A 20,091-nucleotide genomic window follows, 5' to 3' on the forward strand; every position below is an offset into this window, starting at 1 on the left:
CTTAAAGGTTACTGCCAATTTGCTCTATTCGAACCCAGCAGTGGAATACTTGAAATCGTGTATGTTGTACCTACATATGGTCCGATTTCAAGATGTTATTTTGAGTTTCTTTGATCTCCGGCAAAACGGCGAATAGATGCTGTTGCGCCTGCTACTAATTGAAGTAGCTGAAGTTCCCTTGTGGGCGTCGCAGGTGAACCAACACTCATGGCCTTTTGTGGTCCCATTAAAGGTTCATGGGTCACGGTAGAAAAACACTACCTGGTGGTAAAAACACAGAGTATGAGTTTTGACTGTTTTAGGAGTTGATTCACTTATCAAATAACAAAGCCATTAAAATTTAAAGTTCAAAAGATGCTGTTCTTTCTTGTAACACTAGAAAACACTGGCTGCCTTTTGCCTGGTATAGAAACCAACCTCAACTTTGCAATAATGCCTCGCCAATGTTGTGCAAACAAGAATTATTCAACCCGCAAACACTAATAGACTTTCAACACATTTTTGCAGTTTGGAATTCTTAAAACACATGTTTTTAAACAAAAATGATTCTGCAAATTTTAAACCTTGGTAAACGAATTGTATTACGCAAAAATGCCAAACGACATGGATCGTCTTGTTGTGGTGAATGAGTCTATGAGTTAACTTATGACATCGGTTGGTGAAATAATACAAAACTAAAAATGTGGCTTGTTTAGGACACTTTTTTTATTTATTTTTTTAAATTAGTAGGCATGGTATTAAATAAGGTTAAAAAGCAAAAAACACATTATAGGCATATTTAAAAATGATACGCCAAGGGTAAATTATTGCTTGAAAAGGAGAGAAAGCAGACGTAAGGTTTGCGAAAATAATAAGCCAAGGTATATTTATTAAGGAAGGAAGAGAAAACGAATGCCTTTTAGTTCACCTTCGGGCATAAAACGTCTATTTTGACATTTTGTTGACAGGGGCTGCACACAATATATGTATGTGAAACATATGCGAAAATATCAAGCCAAGGAATATTTATATTAAGTAAGTGAAAACGAATGCCCTTAGTTTCACCTTCAGGAATTGAACATCATATTTGACGTTTCACAGGAAGCTGCACACAATAAATGTATGCGAAATATATGCGAAAATATCAAGCCAGGGTATATTTTGATAAAGAAAATAAGAACGAATGCCTTTTGGTTCACCTTCAGGTATTAAACATCTTATTTGACGTTTTACAGGAAGCTGCACACAATATAAGTTCCACAGCAAACCCGTTTCTGCCTACGTTTTATGTTGGCGTGACTGTTTAGAAACCTCTTGCGCCTTTCACATTAAATATTGTTACAATTAAGAGTCTGTCGTAGAGTATACAGATATACAACATCGCAATGGATATGAGTATACAGGAAGAACCAATTTATACCAACACTGAGTCTACGACAAAGGGAAAGAAAAAAAAGAAAAATGTGCCAAAGTTGTTGCTCGCAAGCGTAGTAACAGTTATCCTTATTGGTGCATTCGCATCAGTGTATGCCATGGTACGTTTTGCATCAACACGTTATAGATCAACAAAGTTTTACAAAGATTATTTTTGGGGGGAAAAATGTTAACTTTTGTAAGAATTTAAGCATTGCGACACCTAAAACTATTTCCATGTTTGTTTTGAAAATTAAACTTTTTTAATAAAAAATTATTTTGCAAAACAGTATAATTTTCTCGTGCGTTATAGCTACCCCGCAACAACGTATAGTCTTAGTTTCGTGCAGTAGCTAGTCATTTGATGTATGCTTCCAAACAATTTAAATTTCGTATAAAACCAATCTTCACTAATTTCAGGTTTTTCAGCTACAAATCTCTGTGCAAGACTTGAAGGACCAAATTAATCTGAAAAAGAACCTCAGTCCATCAATTACTAACGCAGGTGAAAATACTAAAACAGTTACAAGTAGAACAAAATAATTTCATTCATTGCTGAAAACGTACATATTAATTAACATGATTTAGACATGGATGAATGTACGAGTGGAACACACAACTGTCATCAACACGCAACTTGTATCAACACAGTGGGTAGTTTCCAATGTTCATGCAACGCAAATTACACAGGAGATGGAAGACAATGCCGTAAGCTTGATTAGAAAACAAAATACCATAATTTCTAGGACATTCCAAAAAATCATACTTTTAGGGCCTAATTTCTGCTCGGCTAACGTCGACCTTTGCAAGAATAACGGAACTTGCTTGAACACCAGTACTGCCTATAATTGCTCTTGCAACATTTGGCATTCAGGAAACCATTGTGAGCAAGGTATCTACCAAATGTTATGTATTTGCACAAAATATGAATTAGTGTTGAATAATAATTTTGTGCTAGAGCATGACCATGTGATTATGACCACTAAAAAAAATTGGACAAACGCGAGGACTTACTGTAAGTCAATTGGTGGAGATTTGGCAACCTGGGGAATGAGAAATGCGACTGTTCGCAAGTATGTAACATTTGTCTCAAACTGTGCTTTTTCGTAAAATTACTTTGCGATGAACCACGTAAGTAACGGTGGGGTTACATACCTGGATTATTTTTGGGCACAAAATAAGTGTAAATTGCTGTTAACGTGCAAATGCTTTAGGTTAGTGGTCGGCAACCTAGGGGGTGACCCAAAGCAGCTCCGTTAGAAGATCGTTCAAGGCTATAACGGGCCGTCTCCTTTTTTACGTTAAATGTTTCGAAACATTTTTGTTGCAGTCGGTGCATCCCAGCGATGAAAAAATTATTTATTTAATGCAATTCTTACATACGGTTGCATTGACAAGTACATAACTTATAAGTATAACTCATATGAGCTGTAACATATCTTTATTGCTGAACATTTGTTGTTTTAGGGCCGGTCCGCGATAAAGTTTCAGTTCAATAACGCAGTGCAAAAACGGTTGCTGGCCCCTGTATTGGATGGCCTTTTTAGTAATATTGTTTACATGCTTAGCTGGATTGTTACAAATATGATCAAAACGCGACCCCCCGGGGACTACTGGATTGGTTTGAATGACCGTGGTCGAGAAGGAGTCTGGAAATACATAGATGGAGTTCCCAGAACCAACACTAACACCGATTTTTACCCTGGTGAGCCAAACAACAGTGGGGACTGTGGCCAACTTTACCATGTTCAAAATTTTGCAATGGATGATCACCCGTGTAGAATTAACAAATTGGCAATCTGTGAGCAATAAATGCCTTAGTGAACGATTATTGCATTGGTATCGCCATCAAACTACTACTCATTTTATCTAACCATTTTCATTAGAATCGCAAAAAGCGTGTCCATCACCAAATCACTTGCCTAGTTCGGGTTTGGACTTTAAACATGAAAAATGTTGAACTTTAAGTGTGTTTACAATATAAGGCATTGTTTTAAATGATATATACTGTATATATATATATTGAAGTCACTGGCACCGCCTGTTGCCCAATGTCAAAATTTCTTGTTACATTTTTGGATAATCTGCTGTAACTTATTCGTTTCGACAGCCTGTGTTGTACAGTTTGTTTAAACATAGTCGCAACACGACTACAATATAACCATTGAAATATAAAGTGTGTTACCAAATCGTTTCTGCAAACATATGTATTGGAATTATCGTGCTCTGTCGCAAATTATTTGGTTGGTTGTAAACGTCAAACGCATGTATGAGTATATTTGTTATTCGCCGTTTTTGTTCCAACAGTTTCTCAAATACATTACAAATGTAGGGTGAAGAAAGAGAACTTAATAAAGTTTATTAATATTTAACGAGGAAAGGGTCTGACAGGTTTCACAGTTTTCAAAATCCGATTCCCCAGTCAGATTTTGAAAAGAAATATAATGTTCGTATTAAGCTTTCCGTATTAGTATACAAAAAACATTGATTGAACCTACATAGGCACGGTGGATAGGAGTAAAAAATCAAATCATTCGTCCACGCAAAATCGTTTTTACCAGTTTGTCACTTCAACCTTGTGGTTAGAAATAAACAGACTTTAAATTCAACCAATTTTTCGAATATACACCGAATTACGCAACTTATAGGTCGCAACTTTTGTCCTTATATTTAAAAACAAATATATAGGTGCGACCAATCCGCTCGACATAAGTGCAAATCGCCACCAAGTCGGAACAAAATTGAAAGTTTTCGGCTATTGCAAGTACCGTATTTTCCGGTCGGCTTATTGGGCGGATATAACGTATTTATTCGAGTATAACGCGCAAAATTTTATACTAATTTTCAATAAACATTAAGGATGCGCGTTATAGACGCGAATTGTAGTGGAAATGTGCTATTGCCACTGTGGTTCTATCGAATGCGGGTGCATGCGCTCGTGCACGCACATACCAATGCGAGACTGTTTCGTGAGGGCACACGCACACTTTGTTGTGAAAAAATTACCGCTCAGCGTGCGTTGGATTTTCCCGCTTTGTTGAGAAAAAAATATGTTGCGGTTTCAATGCAATGCAGTTAAATGCTAAAAAACAATCAATTGCACAAGGGTCTATACTGGCAATGATATACAGGTTTGTAGCGAATTGGTTATTCATGAAAATCGTTTGGTCTGCGCTCGCGTGCATGCACTTATTGTCGCTCACAGGTGTCGATAAACATATTTTGATTATATTAAGCCCTACAAAAAAATAGGAAGTTATCTATGCAAAAAAGCTAGGTAAAGGGCCTTTTAAATCCCCAGATTTTCAGTGCAACTTATGTGCGAGTCAACTCTAAATTAAACTTTATTAACACAAAACTAATAAAATAAGTGTAAATTGCTGTTAAACGTGCAAATGCTTTAGGTTAGTGGTCGGCAACCACGTTAACAGGCCGCCTATATTTTTACGTTAAATGCTTCGAAAAATTTTTGTACCAGTCCGTGCATCCCAGGAATGATAAAATAATTTATGTAATGCAATCCGTACATACGGTTGCATTGGCAAGTGCAAATAAGTATAACTCATATGAGCTGTAACATATCTTTATAGCTGAATATTTGTTGTTTCTTTGAGGGCCGGTCCGCGATAAAATTTCAGTTTAATAGCGCAGTACAAAAGCACAGGCGTTTACGGTGACAATAATTGCTGGGTCAGCAATTTGCAGGAATTTGCCGACTCAGCAATTATTGTCACCGTAAACGCCTCTGTTCCGTTGCGTCACCTGACGGAAATTCCCAAACCTGGCTACTGTGAGTTCTTACGTTGGTACGGAGTTCTACCGTACAAAAACGGTTTCCGACCCCTGTATTGGGTGAACTTATTAATAATATTTCTTACATGTTTAGCTGGATTGTCACAAATTTGCTCCAAACGCGACTATTGGATCGGTATGAACGACATAGAGCAGGAAGGAGTTTGGAAATACATTGATGGTGTTCCTACGACAGCAGAAAATAGCGATTTTCCCCCTGGTGAACCAAACAACGAGTATACTGAGAACTGTGGTAACCTGCGCTTTAAGTACGGAGTCAAAATGAATGATCTTAAATGCAACGTAAAGGATTTTGCTATCTGTGAGCGATTGTTGTCTTAATGTCACAAGCAAAATTCTGAGCATCATAACACATTGTGCTTTTCAATACAAATGCGTTGCGTATCTTTTTTTATAAACATCTTGTTTAATCATTGCAACTTAGTTCTCATGCCGCATTTCATCTTTATGTTTTATATCGCATTTTCTTGAACTGATTGGAAGTAAAAAATAAATTTTACTAGTAGGCTTGCATAAAAGTGTATGATTACGTTTTTTTTTTCACTTTTTGTTTACCCTATTTGCTTTTGTTGGTAAATTCTGAAAACTTAAACAGGTTTATTAAAAACCATTTCATTTACGGGTCAATTAAAAACGTAATATAAAGCATGTTACCGAATCGTTTCTAAAAAGATATGTATTGGAATTATCGTGCTCTGTCGCAAATTCTTTGGTTAGCTGTAAACTGTAAACGTCTGTAACCAAACGCATGTAAAAGTGTATTTGTTATGATTCGCCGCTAATTTTCCAAAAAATTGTCATAAGTTTTTCGTATTAGTTTTAAATAACATTAACTGTGACCACAATTCGCACGGTTGATAAGAATAAACAAATAAATCTTTCGTCCACGCAAAACCGTTTTTACCAGTTTGGCACTACAACTGTGTGGTTAGAAATAAAGAAACTTTGCATTCAAACTGTTTTTTCGCCTATACTCCAATTTAAGCAACTTACGCTGCATAGGATGTCGCGAATTGGCTCGCCTAATACTGGTTCAAGGACGCGACAAACGATACAGGAAACGCCTATTTGGGCCAAGTACAGAGAACCAAGTAATTGGACAGGTGCGAGAAATGAAGTCATTCAATAGAGATTGGGCGACATAATGAACCAGATACCTAAAGTATATAATCGATTCTTAGCACACGTCAAATTTTCAGAAAGGGTCAAAAACATTTCGGGCTCCCGCACATGACGTTAAATACCCAACATAACAGCGGCCAAATTCATTTACATATTGTGTCTCTATGATATTAAATGCTTAAAAATTCGGCTCCCAACGTATTTAAAAACAGAAGGATTATGATCGTGTTTCCACGACAACACCAATATTGATCTTTATACTAGTAAGCCAACTATAAACAATTGCACTTTACTAACACAGATTTGCAGTTGATAAATTACAATCGCGAACTATAGTTCATGCAGATATGCATCCTGTAAGTAATTGTAAATATAAATGGTTTTCACAGGATCTGTCCCTCCACAAGTAAATGTCGCTCACGATCGCTGAGTTAAACTTGCTATAAGGGCAGTGATTTGCCAATTTAATTTTAGCAAAAGCGGATCCCTAAAGTCTTTAAAAAAGGTATTGCTGATGTGTTTAGAGATGGTAAAACATTACTGTGAGTAACGTTGGGACAGGGCCAATAGTAATAGTATAAATATCGCAGTCCGCACAACCTTTAAATATCAAACTTTGGGCTATGTGGCGTTTTAATGGTTGCAAGTCGAAGTATGAAACAAAATTTCCATGTCTCTCTTAGCATGTTTTCTGGAACAATATATTACATACCGGTGAACAATATAGATTTTTCCTGCTACTTTCGGATTCAATCAGATGCTATTTCAACTTCACGTTAAATATCCACCGTTCGTGTGTTAGTTATCCGTTGTGTAGCGCGAGAGAGAATTCGCTGCAAAAGTATAATTTTCGTAAAAAAATTGTCCAATATTTTGACCGGAAACGTTAAGCCTTCTATTGTGAATTTAGTTGCAAATGTGTCACAATCAAAAGCAAATTTAGATTCACTTATTTAGTGTAAATAACAATAAAATACATATCTTGTCATTTGTTTTCACTATGATGAAATTTCAGGTGTTCTAAACCAGTGCTTTTCAACCGGGTGTATTGTACACCCCAGGGTATACCATATTTTTTAAAGGGTGTACCACTTTGATGGGGTGTACTGGGGTGTATCAGATACAAAATATAATATACCTATGACCAGGTATCACAATAGGTTGGTTTCAGTTGTAGAACAGGCCGACTGGAGTGTACAATCCATGACACAACATGCATCTCAAGTGTAGGTTGATTTTAAATTACAAAACTCTATTTGTGACGTCATAATTTAATATTTCACTTGACAATCGTTGTTAATGGTAGTTCTTTTTGAAGTAGAAAGTGAATTATAGATTGTGGCTTGTTGGTGTTGTGCTCATCATTATTTCAGTTAGGACCACATATTCAGTGTGCTACAGAGTTGAATAAATTTTTCACTGGGGTGAACAAATTTTGAGTAAACGTTAAAAGGGTGTACAGTTTCAAAGAAGGTTGACAAGCACTGTTCTAAACTTTATTTTCGTTACAAACACATGTTTAAATTTAACGCAGTCATTGAGTTTTTTCTAAAGTTTGTACAGTCATAAAATGTTCCAAACCATAGAGTGTTAATTACAAAGGTTCGTTAGAATTGTGTCCAAAAAACAATTGCTAAAGCTTAAAAACATGATATTGACCAAAGCGCATGGCAAATCATATTCAGAGTAAACAATATTGTTTGTGGAGAAAATATGGCGCTCAATGAAACTGAATTTCAAGAACAAATACCAATCATTTGAATTGATTGAATTGCTGCAATTTGTTAGGCAATCCCCTTCCCTGCCAATAAAAAAGCGAAGATCGAAGTTTGCTCTTTTATATTGCGTTTCTCGTTGAGGCTTGTGTCACAAAAATTATTTCACTAAATCGTTGTGATTCCAATAAGCATTACAGCTTTTTTCGAAGTTTTAACAAAGTTTAACCTGTCGTTTGCAGTTTAGCGTTATTGTACCTGATATTGCAGAGATATAAAGGCAGTTTTTAAAGGATTAAGTTAGCAGAATTGAAATATCAAGTAGAGTAACCAATTTCGTCTAAAAGTGTAGGACTTTATTCAGGGACCCTACGATAGAACTCCGTAGTTCTACCACGATGTCAACTAATATTGCTTACACTAAATACACAACGACGGCCACCGATAACGAGAGCCTTGTTCAACCTTCACATCCGGATCAACGTATAAGTATTTTAATGAGTTTGGTTTTCAAGAAATAATGCAAAATAATTTTGTAGAATTCGAAACAATGCACGCCAACCCAAAACAACAAGCGAAATTGGTGTGCAACTTTGCCAAAAATGAAAATGGTTCAAAACTGTTGTTTCTTGCTCTATTTCTGACAATGATTGTAGGATTTGTCGGTCTTTATGCTATGGTAAGTCAACCGTTTGTAACAAACGAAAACTACTTAATCACCCAGATCAGGGGTCGGCAAACCCTGGCACGCGTGCCAACCTTGGCACGCGAGGTGATTTTTCATGGCACGCCGAGTGATTTTTAAGTTTGCATTCTTTAGCAGCTTAGCTGTTTGAATAATACGTGAAATAACTAAATAACATAACATACGTGAATAACTTTGACCACGTAGAGTAAAAGCGATTATTAATTAGTGATGGTTTGTTATTTGTAATTGCATCTAAATTTTGCTCTAGCACAAAGCAAACCGTTTATGTACGTGTACTGCTGTTTTATTTTATTGTTGCAGAAATGTGATTCATACAACTACTTGTGGCACAATGAAGGAGGACATTTGAATTTTCCATACCACTGCTGAGCCCAATTCTCGACATTTTCGGATAACTGTCGACAACCGAGCTCGAGAGACGCGCAAGCGTTATGACAAATTGTACTGTTAACGCGTATCAGTTTTGGTGTGGTAAATCAAATGTTGTCTTTTTCTTTCACGTAATGGGAAAACTTACAAGTCACGTCCGCTCTTACTCATGACGTCAATACGAATATTAGGTCATTTACGTTACAGCATCTTCTGAGAAAAATAGTTTAGATGTGAGATCATTTCAAGAATCGTGGACAGCTGATTATGGATTTGTTTCTTGTGGCGATCGAGCAGTATGTGCGCTCTGCTGTAAAAACGTTGTATGCAGAACATCAAGTATTAAGCGACATTTTGAAACAACCCATAAGAACTCCTTTAGGGACAGTGCAGATAAGGGCGAAGCTTTGAGGAAGGCAGTATGCCGGTATGAAAAGCAGAGCAGCATCTTTAAGAAAGTAACAAGTGGCAGAAATAAAGCAACTGAAAGTAGCTACAAAGTGGCAGAGTGCATTGCTAAACATGGAAAACCGTTTACTGACGGGGCATTTATAAAAGACTCATTTTTAAGTTGCTCTCACGTATTGTTTGATGATTTACCAAACAAAAATACTATTATTTGGAGGATAAAGGATATGCCTGTTTCTGCTAGGACAGTAGAAAGACGCATTATGGACATGGCCACAGATGTAGAAGAAAAGCAAACTGTTGCACTAAAAAATGCGACTGTTTTTAGTGTGGCACTTGATGAAAGTGTGGATATAAACGACATACCACGTCTTGCAATTGTCGCAAGGTATTGCTGTAGTTGTACCTACATTGTGCGATTTCAGTAAGTTATTTTGAGTTCCTTTGACCTCCGGTAAACGCCGAATGGAGGCTGTTGCGCCTGCTACTGTAATTTTAGCAAAAGCAATTTTCACATTTTTTGGTTGAAAGTTCATTAACGCATGATTTATATACAGAACTGAGCAGGCTTGTGGACAGCTTTGCATACGGCACAGCAAGACGAATATTTAAAAATATATTTGCAACACTCTCCTAATTCTGTACATTAGGAAGAAAAAGGAGAATATTTAAAAAAGACTTACCTAAATAGCTCACCTAACACCAGGAAAAAAGGGTCATCATGCATTCTGACTATTTGAAGTAGGTGAAGTTCCCCTGTGGGCTCTCAATTGAACCAACACTCATGCCCTCTTGTGGTCCACTTATGAGGTCATGGGTCATGGTCGTAAATCACCTGATGGTAAAAACACAGAGCATGATTTTTGGGTCTTTTAGGAGTTAAAAAGTGATTTAATGGGTATATTTTGTTTTGTAAAAGATATATTTTTCATATAACAAAGCCATTAAAATTTGTACCAAAAAATATAACAAAGCCCAAAAATAGTTCAAAAACTACTGTTCTTTTTTTGTAAGACCATAAAACACTGGCTGCCTTGTGCCTAATATGGAAACCCAACTAAACTTCGCAATAATGCCGCGCCAAGGTTGTGCAAACACGAATTATTAAACCCGCAAACACTACTAAACTTTCAACACATTCTTGCAGTTTGGAATTCCTAAAACGCATGTTTTTGTACAAAATGATTCTGTACATTTTAAACCTTGGTAAACGAATTGTATTACGCAAAAATGCCAAACGACATGGAACGTCTTGTTGTAGTGAACGAGTCTATGAGTTAATTTATGACATCGGTTGGTAAAATAATACAAAAATGTGGCTTGTTTAGGACACCTTTTTTCGAAATTAGTAAGCGTGATATTAAATAAGGTTAAAAAGTAAAAAAAAAACACATTGTAGGCATATTTAAAAATGATAAGCCAATCATTGCTTTATGGAAAGTAGGGAAAGCAGACGTGAGGTTTGCGAAGATATCAAGCCCAGGTATATTTAAATTAAGGAAGTGAAAACGAATGCTTTTTGTTTCACCTTCAGGCATTAAACGTCTCATTTAACGTTTTACAGGAAGCTGCACACAATATATGTTCCACAGCCCACTCGTTTCTGCATACGTTTAATGTTGACGTGACTGTTTAAAAACCGCCTGCGCCTTTCACATTAAACATTGTTACAATTAAGAGTCTGTCGTAGAGTATACAGATATACAACATCGCAATGGATATGAGTATACAGGAAGAACCAATTTATACCAACACTGAGTCTACGACAAACGGAAAAAGAGAAAAGAAAAATGTGCCAAAGTTGTTGCTTGCAAGCGTAGTAACAGTTATCCTTATTGGCGCATTTACATCAGTGTATGTCATGGTACGTTTTGCAACAACACGTTATAAATAAACAAATGTTTTGCAAAGATCATTTTGGAAAAGTAATCTTAACTTTTGTACGAATTTAAGCATTGCGACACCCAAAAAACTTACCATGTTTGTTTAAAGAAGCAAACTTTTTACACCAACATTTCTATCGCAAAACAGTTTAATTTTCTCGTACGTCGTAGCTTCCCTGTAACAACGTATAGTCTTTGTTTCGTGTAATAGTCATTTAAAGTCTGTCTATAAACAAATTGACTTTCTGCAGTGAAAACTTTGGTTACGGCAGCCCTGCGTATAAAAAACAATCTTCTCTAATTTCAGATTTTTCAGCTGCAAATCTCTGTTCAAGACTTGAAGGACCAAATCGTTTTGCAAAAGAACCTCAGTGCGCCAATTACTAACGCAGGTAATGATACTATAACAGTTACAAGTTAAGCAAACTAATTTCAGTCATTGCTGAAAAAGTATATTAATTTACATGATTTAGACATCAATGAATGTACGAGTGGAACACACAACTGTCATCAGCACGCAACTTGTATTAACACACCGGGTAGTTTCCTATGCTTTTGCAACGAAAACTACACAGGAAATGGAAAACAATGTGGTAAGGTTAACGATCAAACGATAGTTGTTTATCGCAGCATAATAAACAACCCCCAACTTACTCTTTGTTATTTTTTACACTGATACGTTTCAAAATTTCCAGGGTCAAGTTTTTGCTCGGCTAACGTCAACCTTTGCCAGCATAATGGAACTTGTTCTTGCAACGTTTGGCATACAGGAGAGCATTGTCAGCGAGGTAACATATCTGATATTATATGACAAAATTAATTTTATGTGGCTATGGCAGATTTTTTTTATACTAAACTCTATTTTTTAGAGATTGACCACGTCATTACGACCAGAAAGAGAAATTGGGCAAACGCAAGAAAATATTGCCAGTCAATTGGTGGAGATTTGGCGACCTGGGGAATGAGAAACGCCACTGTTCGCAAGTATGTAACAAACTAATATTGATCAGGGAAAACAGCGTTTTGCAAAAATAAACATACGTCCAAGGTTAAATAATATTAGTAACAAAATTAAACCACCTTAAACCAAATTACGACTAAACAGAAAATACAAAATCTTAAAGAAATTCGGACTCAAACAAAACTAAATCTAGATGATCTTGATTTTGTATCGTTATATCTTAAGCTGGATTATCACAAATTTGCTCCAAACGCGACCTGATGCAGACTATTGGATCGGTATAAACGACATAGAGCAGGAAGGAGTTTGGAAATATATTGATGGTGTTCCTACGACAACAGAAAACAGCGATTTCCCCCCTGGTGAACCGAACAACGATGGTACAGAGAACTGTGGTAACCTGCGCTATAAGTACGGATTCAAAATGAATGATCTTAAATGCAACGTAAAGGATTTTGCTATCTGTGAGCGATTGTTGTCTTAATGGCACAAGCAAAATTCTCAGCATCATAACACATTGTGCTTTTCAATACAAATGCGTTGCGTAACTTTTTTTATAAACATCTTGTTTAATCATTGCAACTTAATTCTCATGCCGCATTCCATCTTTATGCTTTATATCGCATTTTCTTGAACTGATTGGAAGTAAAAAATAAATTTTACTAGTAGGCTTGCATAAAAGTGTATGATTACGTTTTTTTTTCACTTTTTGTTTACCCTATTTGCTTTTGTTGGTAAATTCTGAAAACTTAAACAGGTTTATTAAAAACCATTTCATTTACGGGTCAATTAAAAACGTAATATAAAGCATGTTACCGAATCGTTTCTAAAAAGATATGTATTGGAATTATCGTGCTCTGTCGCAAATTCTTTGGTTAGCTGTAAACTGTAAACGTCTGTAACCAAACGCATGTAAAAGTGTATTTGTTATGATTCGCCGCTAATTTTCCAAAAAATTATCATAAGTTTTTCGTATTAGTTTTAAATAACATTACTTGTGCCCACAATTCGCACGGTTGATAAGAATAAAAAAATTAATCTTTCGTCCGCGCAAAATCGTTTTTACCAGTTTGTCACTACAACTGTATGGTTAGAATTAAACAAACAATACATTCAAACTGTTTTTTCGCCTATAATCCAATTTAGGCAACTTACGCTGCATTGGATGTCGCGAATTGGCTCGCTTCGCGTCCTTGAGCCAATACTGATTATATCGTGACGCGCCAAACAATATAGGAAACGCCTATTTGGGCCAACTGAGCCAAGTACAGAGAACCAAGTAATTGGACAGGCGCGAGTAATGAAGTCATTCAATAGAGATTGGGCGACATAATGAACCAGATACCCAAAGTATATAATCGATTCTTAGAACACGTCAAACTTTCAGAAAGGATCAAAAACATTTCGGGCTCCCGCACATGACGTTGAATACCCAAAATAACAGCGCCAAATTCATTTACATATTGTGTTCTCTATGATAATAAATGATTAAAAATTCGGCTCCAAACGTATTTAAAAACAGAAGGATCATGACAGTGTTTCCACGACAACACCAATATTGATCTTCATACCAGTAACCAACTATTGCGCAACTTTACAGACACAGATTTGCAGTTGATAAATTACAATCGCGAACTATAGTTCATTCATATATGCACCCTGTAAGTAATTGTAAATATAAATGCTTTTCACAGGATCTGTCACTCTAAAAGTAGGCATGTAAATGTCGTTCACGATCGCTGAGTTAAACTTGCTGTAAGTGGCTATGCTGCCTTTAGGGCAGTGATTTGTCAATTAAGTTTTAGCAAAAGCGGGTCCTTAAAGTCTTCAATAAGGTTAATGCTGATGTGCTTAGAGATGGTAAAACATTATTGTGAGTCACGTTGGAACAGGGCCAATAGTAATAGTATGGATATTGCGGTCTGCACAACCTCTACATTTCAAACTTTGGGATCTGTGGCGTTTTAATGGTTGCAAGTTGGAGTATGAAACAAAATTTTCATGTCTCGCTTAGCATGTTTTCTGGAGTAATTTATTACATACCGGTGTACAATATAAATTTTACCTGCAACTTTAGGATTCAATCAGATGCTGTTTCAACTTCAAGTTAAATATCCACCGTTGGTGTGTTAGTAATCCGTTGTCCAGCGCGAGAGAGAATTCGCTGCAAAAGTGTAATAATTTTCGTAAAAAAAATGTCCAATATTTTGACCGGAAACGGTAAGCCTTCTAATGTGAATTAAGTTGCAAATCAAAAGCAAATTTAGATTCACTTATTTAGTGCAAATAGCAATAAAATGCATATCTTGTTCATTTGTTTTCACAGTGATAAAATTTCAGGTGTTCTAAACTTTATTATCGTTACAAACACATGTTTAAATTTAACGCAGTCATTGGAGATTTCGAAAGTTTGTACGGCCATAAAATGTTCTAAACCAGTCGGCGGGCCTGATATAGGAAAATGAAGTACTTGTCGGGCCGGATTCCAGAATCGATACATTAATGGCGTATTTATCCACTGATTTAAAACGGATTTTTGATCACCCAAACCAAATACATTCAAGAACATCACAAATGCAATTAAGTCCAAACAATCTAACTGATATAACATAAAATTATTCACCACAGCAAATTTAATGCATACACCACAGACTTAGATACTGCTGAAACACTAACTAGGCTACACGTGTGGAAACAAAGGAAACTGTGAAAGCAGGCCACACACAAGGTTGGCAGTTATGTCGTAACAATGGACGTATGGTGCAATGGTAACAACGGCGGGAAAGTTTTTTGCTATTGGGGAGCGTTACTGTCCGTTACATTTACAACTATAAATTGACGCAGTAAGCAAGTAGCGGGGGATTGCGGCAGACTTTGGCCGCGGGCCACATTATCATGTAAGACCTGAAACTGTCTGCGGGCCGCTCAAAATCCCGTTGCGGGCCGGATCCGGCCCGCGAGCCGTATGTTGACCGCCCCTGTTCTAAACCATACAGTGTTAATTACAAAGGTTCGTTAGAATTGTGTCCACATATTCAGAGTAAACAATGTTGGTTGTAGAGAAAATATGACGCTCAATGAACTTAAATTTCAAAAACAAATACCAATCATTTGAATTGATTGAATTGTTGCAATTTGGTAGGCAATCCCCTTCCCTGCCAATAAAAAGCGCAAAGTTTAACCCGTCGCTTGCGCAAAGTACAGGTTTCAAGACTCCAAAGCCATTTAAGGCAGGGGTCGGCAACTTTTTTGCACTGCGGACCGGTTTTGAAAGTGAAATTTTATCGCGGACCGGTCTTTAAAAAACTACAAATATTTAGCAATCAAAACGCTTAAATTAGTTTATCTTCCCCGGGATACATAGGCAAAATGTTTTGTCGCATTTTACCTGAAAAAATTATACGGACTGGTAACGAACTCCTCGCGGACCGGTACCGGGCCGCGGACCGGCGGTTGCCGACCACTGATTTAAGGGATGCTGGAACATTAGACGATGTAACAACAAAACTGGAAAGGCACAATGGTAAGTACGTACTACTAAAACACTAACGTAAGATGGACATAGGTTCGGTGGGCAACAGAATGGAAAGGTACGGAAGTGCATGAGTACTATTGAAACTTAAAGAATAACTTAGGCCAGTGGTCCCAATTTTAGTACATACATACAACCACGACGAAACGTACAAGGTATTTACAAAATTGTTTACGTATTAAATTCGTATACAATAGTACCATATTTTGAAGTGACCTTGCACGACAAAGCGTGACTAAATGTTTTTGTTTATTATATAGGCTTTTAGCAAGAACTTAGATACAAATCGTTGAGGTATATATTTATTTGTGTGATGCCCTGACATAACGAATTTGGCAAACAATATCACGTTCTTTTACTTTAGCTACCTGCCTTAATGGTGGAATATTTATCATCGAATCCCGCCATTACAAGTGTTTGTGTGCATCAGGGTACAGTGGAATTCGCTGCGAAAAAGGTAGGCATCAGAATAAATGTTGTATGATTTCACACATTGTTTATACACTTTCCGAACAAAAGAGCCAATAATGTTATCATATCGGTTACGTTATTTTATTTGGCCTAAGAAAAATCGTGAAAAACTATTCTCAGACATTATTGAATGCTCAACTGGAACACACAACTGCCACCAACACGCAACTTGTATCAACAAAGTGGGTAGTTTCCAGTGTTCATGCAATGCAAACCAGAGTTGCAAGCGGGGCCGAAATCTGAGCCCGAACCCGGCCCGAACCCGGCCCGAACCCGGCCCGAACCCGGCCCGAACCCGGCCCGAACCCGGCCCGAACCCGGCCCGAACCCGGCCCGAACCCGAAAGCACAAGCCCGAAACCCGGCCCGAACCCGAAACGTTTTTGAGAAGCCCGTTTAGGCCCGAAATTTTGATTGACAGGCCTATCCACGAAAGCCTTGCAACAAAGGGTGAGAAAGAAATAAGGGAAACACAACAAACACCATGAACAATAGTAGACAATGGCGTAAACAATACCTTTGAAAGTAGGGTGAGCATGAGGTCAAAGCCACAGACTGTTACTTACGTGAGTGATTTTATTTAAAAAAAATGGCGGTCACGAAACGCAAAGTCAGGCCCGTTTTAAGCCCGTTTTCTCACAAATACCTAAGCCCGAACCCGGCCCGAACCCGGCCCAAACCCGAACCCGGCCCGAAAAGCCCGGCCCGACTTGCAAGTCTGATGCAAACTACACAGGAGATGGAACGCGTTGTGGTAACTTGCATGTTTAGTACATATTGACAAGATACCATTGTTTTATTGCGTTGTTTTTATGTACACTAGTTCCGGACTTCTGTGCGCAAAATGTCGGAATATGTCAAAATAACGCAACGTGCTTAGATACAGATATCAGTTATAACTGTTCTTGTCGTGAAGGCTACATTGACCAGCATTGTGAAACAGGTACATTTATTAGAAAATGCTGTAGAGGCGTTTTCGTCCACCAGGTTGCATATTTAACAAAAATGTCGTTCAACTGGTGTTAATGTTAAACAAAAATACTAGTTGTTTCTATCCATAACTTGTATTTTCGCTGACGTTTCGTCCACCAGAACGGTAGGACTTCTTCAGAGCAATGAATGACGAATGCAAGCAACAAGCGAAAGGCGCAAGAACAGCGTGATACCATGAAAAATAATTATATTATAACAAAGGCCATCCGAAAAGAGTAGCGTCCGGTGGACGAAACGTCAGCGAAAATACAAGTTATGGATAGAAACAACTAGTATTTTTGTTTAACATTAACACCAGTTGAACGACATTTTTGTTAAAAGGTACATTTATTGTTAGAAAAGTATTTAATGTTACTGATGCAAAGCATTTTTGCTATTTATGTGCAGACATTGACGAATGTACAAGTAGAACACACAACTGTCACCAACACGCAAGTTGTATCAACACAGTGGGTAGTTTCCAATGTTCATGTGACGTAAACTACACAGGAGATGGAAGACAATGCCGTAAGCTTAATTAGAAAACAAAATACCATAATTTCTAGGACATTCCTAAAAATCATACTTTTAGGGCCCAATTTTTGCTCGATTAATGTCGGCCTTTGCAAGAATAACAAAACCCCAACTGATTATTTTAACCCCCAACTTACTCTTTATTTTTTGCATTGATGCGTTATAAAATGTCCAGGGTCTAATTTTTGCTCGACCAACGTCAACCTTTGCAAGAATAACGGAACTTGCTTGAAAGCCGCTACAGGATACAATTGTTCTTGCAACGTTTGGCATACAGGAGAGCATTGTCAGCGAGGTATATGATATTATATGACGAGATAGTTTAGCTTTTTAATTTTATGTGGCTATGGCAGATTTTTTGTATATTAAACTTTATTTTTTAGAGATTGACCACGTGATTATGACCACAAAAAGAACTTGGGCAAACTCAAGAAAATATTGCCAGTCAATTGGCGGAGATTTGGCGACCTGGGGAATGAGAAACGCTACTATTCGCAAGTAGGGGGCATAGGTTTAACTTTCCTAACTTAAATATCAACGTTCTTTAGGACAGACCTGGGTGCTTTTGTTTTAACTTAAAGTCTTAAAGTAACTTACTTAGCAACTGAATTCTTAGAGATGCCTCATTTGGAATGTAGTTAGCTTAAACTTCTAAACAATCTAATTGTACCTGTAATACATTAATTACAATTCCATTTATTTGTCTCTACCGTTTTTATGTTAAGATGGATTGTTACAAATTTACTTCAAACACGTCCCTCAGCATATTACTGGATTGGTTTGACTGATCTCGAACAGGAAAGAGTTTGGAAATACATTGACGGTGTTCCCATGACAACTGACAATACCGATTTTCAACCTGGTGAGCCGAACGATCAGAACAATGCCGACTGCGGTCACCTGCATTATGGATTCGGATTCAAGATGGATGATCACAATTGTGAAAAACACCAGTTGGCGATCTGTGAGCGATTTGCTTCTCTAATAAGAGCGCAGTAATGTCACAGATTTATTCTTGACCTCCACATAACTGACATTTATGTACTAAGCATGTCAGCAAATGAGTTTCGCTTGTATATTGTTTTGTTTGATTAATAGTTAACTACATACAATACAATGGCACAAAACACAAGTTTTGAAGTGAAACTATTCCATTCAGACATTTAGCTATTTATGGGGATGCATTTTTGGGGGGATGGATCGGGGCAGCCATTGAAGATATCATAAAATACATCAAGAGCTTTATAAAAAAAAATATGTGAAAAATTTAAATGGTTAGCTTTAGTATAAAACAAATTGCCAGCGAAGTTGAATAAAAGTATCTATTTTATTGAACATACATTTGGACAAAAAACTTTTGTCATCGTCAGCTTGTACTTTATATTTCACTACATTGGCCCTGTGTCCTTTAACTGAAAAACAGGACAGTTAAGCAACAACTCGCACGTTTTTTAAGTGTTGAAAAATAACTACAAACATGCGAGACGTCAGCACAAGTCAAGTTTTTATTCAACCACTAGCAAAAACCACCTACATGAATAATCATTTCGCGTCTATTACACCTAGAGAGCATCCTGTAGTACCATTGCAATGATGCGTGTGAAAAAGCAGAACCATTTTAAACGAACTGTAAAACTGCAAAACCTAAATATTACCAAAATTCTAACGTGTAGTATTTGTTAGATTATGGAGATTTGAATAAATTCAGGTGAATGGACAACCAGTTCAATTAATTGAATATTTTGGACTAGTCCATTGTTAAATAAGGATAAAAAAGCTTCCACAACAACCATGTTAGCTTGAAATATTTTCTTTGAGTACATAATTTAATTGCAGAGAGACTTAACAGATAACAACAAATTGCCAATAACTTGGATAAGCTTTTTTCGCACTGAATATTTAATAAATTAAATATGCAACCATGCCATTTTCTATTTAACACTAAATAGAACGAACGTCCTGTGGACCACCCAGAAAGTAATCACAGACCACCAGTTGAGAACCACTGGCATATTTGTTCTCACAAAAAAGAATAACCTAAATCGTATAGACTTTTATACCAAAATTGAAAAATACACTAATAAACTAAAACTGGAAAATATCAATGCAACGTTTTACAGATTTTGACCAAAACAGACCAATTCAAGTCAAATCAAATTTATTTCTTTTCATCACATTCGTCATTGTTGGACATTTACGTAAAACAGCAAG

At 36.9% G+C, this 20,091-nt stretch overlaps 2 protein-coding genes across 2 annotated transcripts; both read left to right on the top strand.

Moving 5' to 3' along the window:
* Nucleotides 1-1,364: 1,364 nt before the first annotated feature.
* LOC145219909 (uncharacterized) lies at nt 1,365-12,891 on the top strand. Its single transcript, XM_080087209.1, has 8 exons — nt 1,365-1,514; nt 1,813-1,897; nt 1,975-2,100; nt 2,165-2,284; nt 11,885-12,004; nt 12,107-12,199; nt 12,281-12,395; nt 12,598-12,891. The coding sequence occupies exons 1-8, from the start codon at nt 1,365-1,367 to the stop codon at nt 12,854-12,856; spliced, it is 1,068 nt and encodes a 355-aa protein (XP_079943335.1). The 3' UTR covers nt 12,857-12,891.
* Nucleotides 12,892-14,567: 1,676 nt separating this feature from the next.
* LOC145219910 (uncharacterized) lies at nt 14,568-18,992 on the top strand. The gene is made up of 7 exons (XM_080087210.1): nt 14,568-14,592; nt 15,863-15,895; nt 16,269-16,361; nt 17,755-17,874; nt 18,056-18,175; nt 18,264-18,378; nt 18,606-18,992. The coding sequence occupies exons 1-7, from the start codon at nt 14,568-14,570 to the stop codon at nt 18,877-18,879; spliced, it is 780 nt and encodes a 259-aa protein (XP_079943336.1). The 3' UTR covers nt 18,880-18,992.
* The last annotated feature ends 1,099 nt before the right edge of the window (nt 18,993-20,091 follow it).

This window comes from Phallusia mammillata, chromosome 3 (genome assembly GCF_965637545.1).
Source record: "Phallusia mammillata chromosome 3, kaPhaMamm4.hap1.1, whole genome shotgun sequence".
NCBI lineage: Eukaryota > Metazoa > Chordata > Ascidiacea > Phlebobranchia > Ascidiidae > Phallusia > Phallusia mammillata.

Excerpts from the sequence above, each read along its gene's own strand:
- LOC145219909 (XM_080087209.1), top strand. The coding sequence starts at position 1,365 with ATGGATATGAGTATACAGGAAGAACCAATTTATACCAACACTGAGTCT. Across the intron at positions 1,898-1,974 it reads TCCATCAATTACTAACGCAG|ATTTAGACATGGATGAATGT; the intron begins GTGAAAATACTA and ends TTAATTAACATG. Across the intron at positions 12,396-12,597 it reads AGAAACGCCACTGTTCGCAA|CTGGATTATCACAAATTTGC; the intron begins GTATGTAACAAA and ends TTATATCTTAAG.
- LOC145219910 (XM_080087210.1), top strand. The coding sequence starts at position 14,568 with ATGTCCAATATTTTGACCGGAAACG. Across the intron at positions 16,362-17,754 it reads TGGAATTCGCTGCGAAAAAG|ACATTGACGAATGTACAAGT; the intron begins GTAGGCATCAGA and ends ATTTATGTGCAG. Across the intron at positions 18,176-18,263 it reads AGGAGAGCATTGTCAGCGAG|AGATTGACCACGTGATTATG; the intron begins GTATATGATATT and ends TTTATTTTTTAG.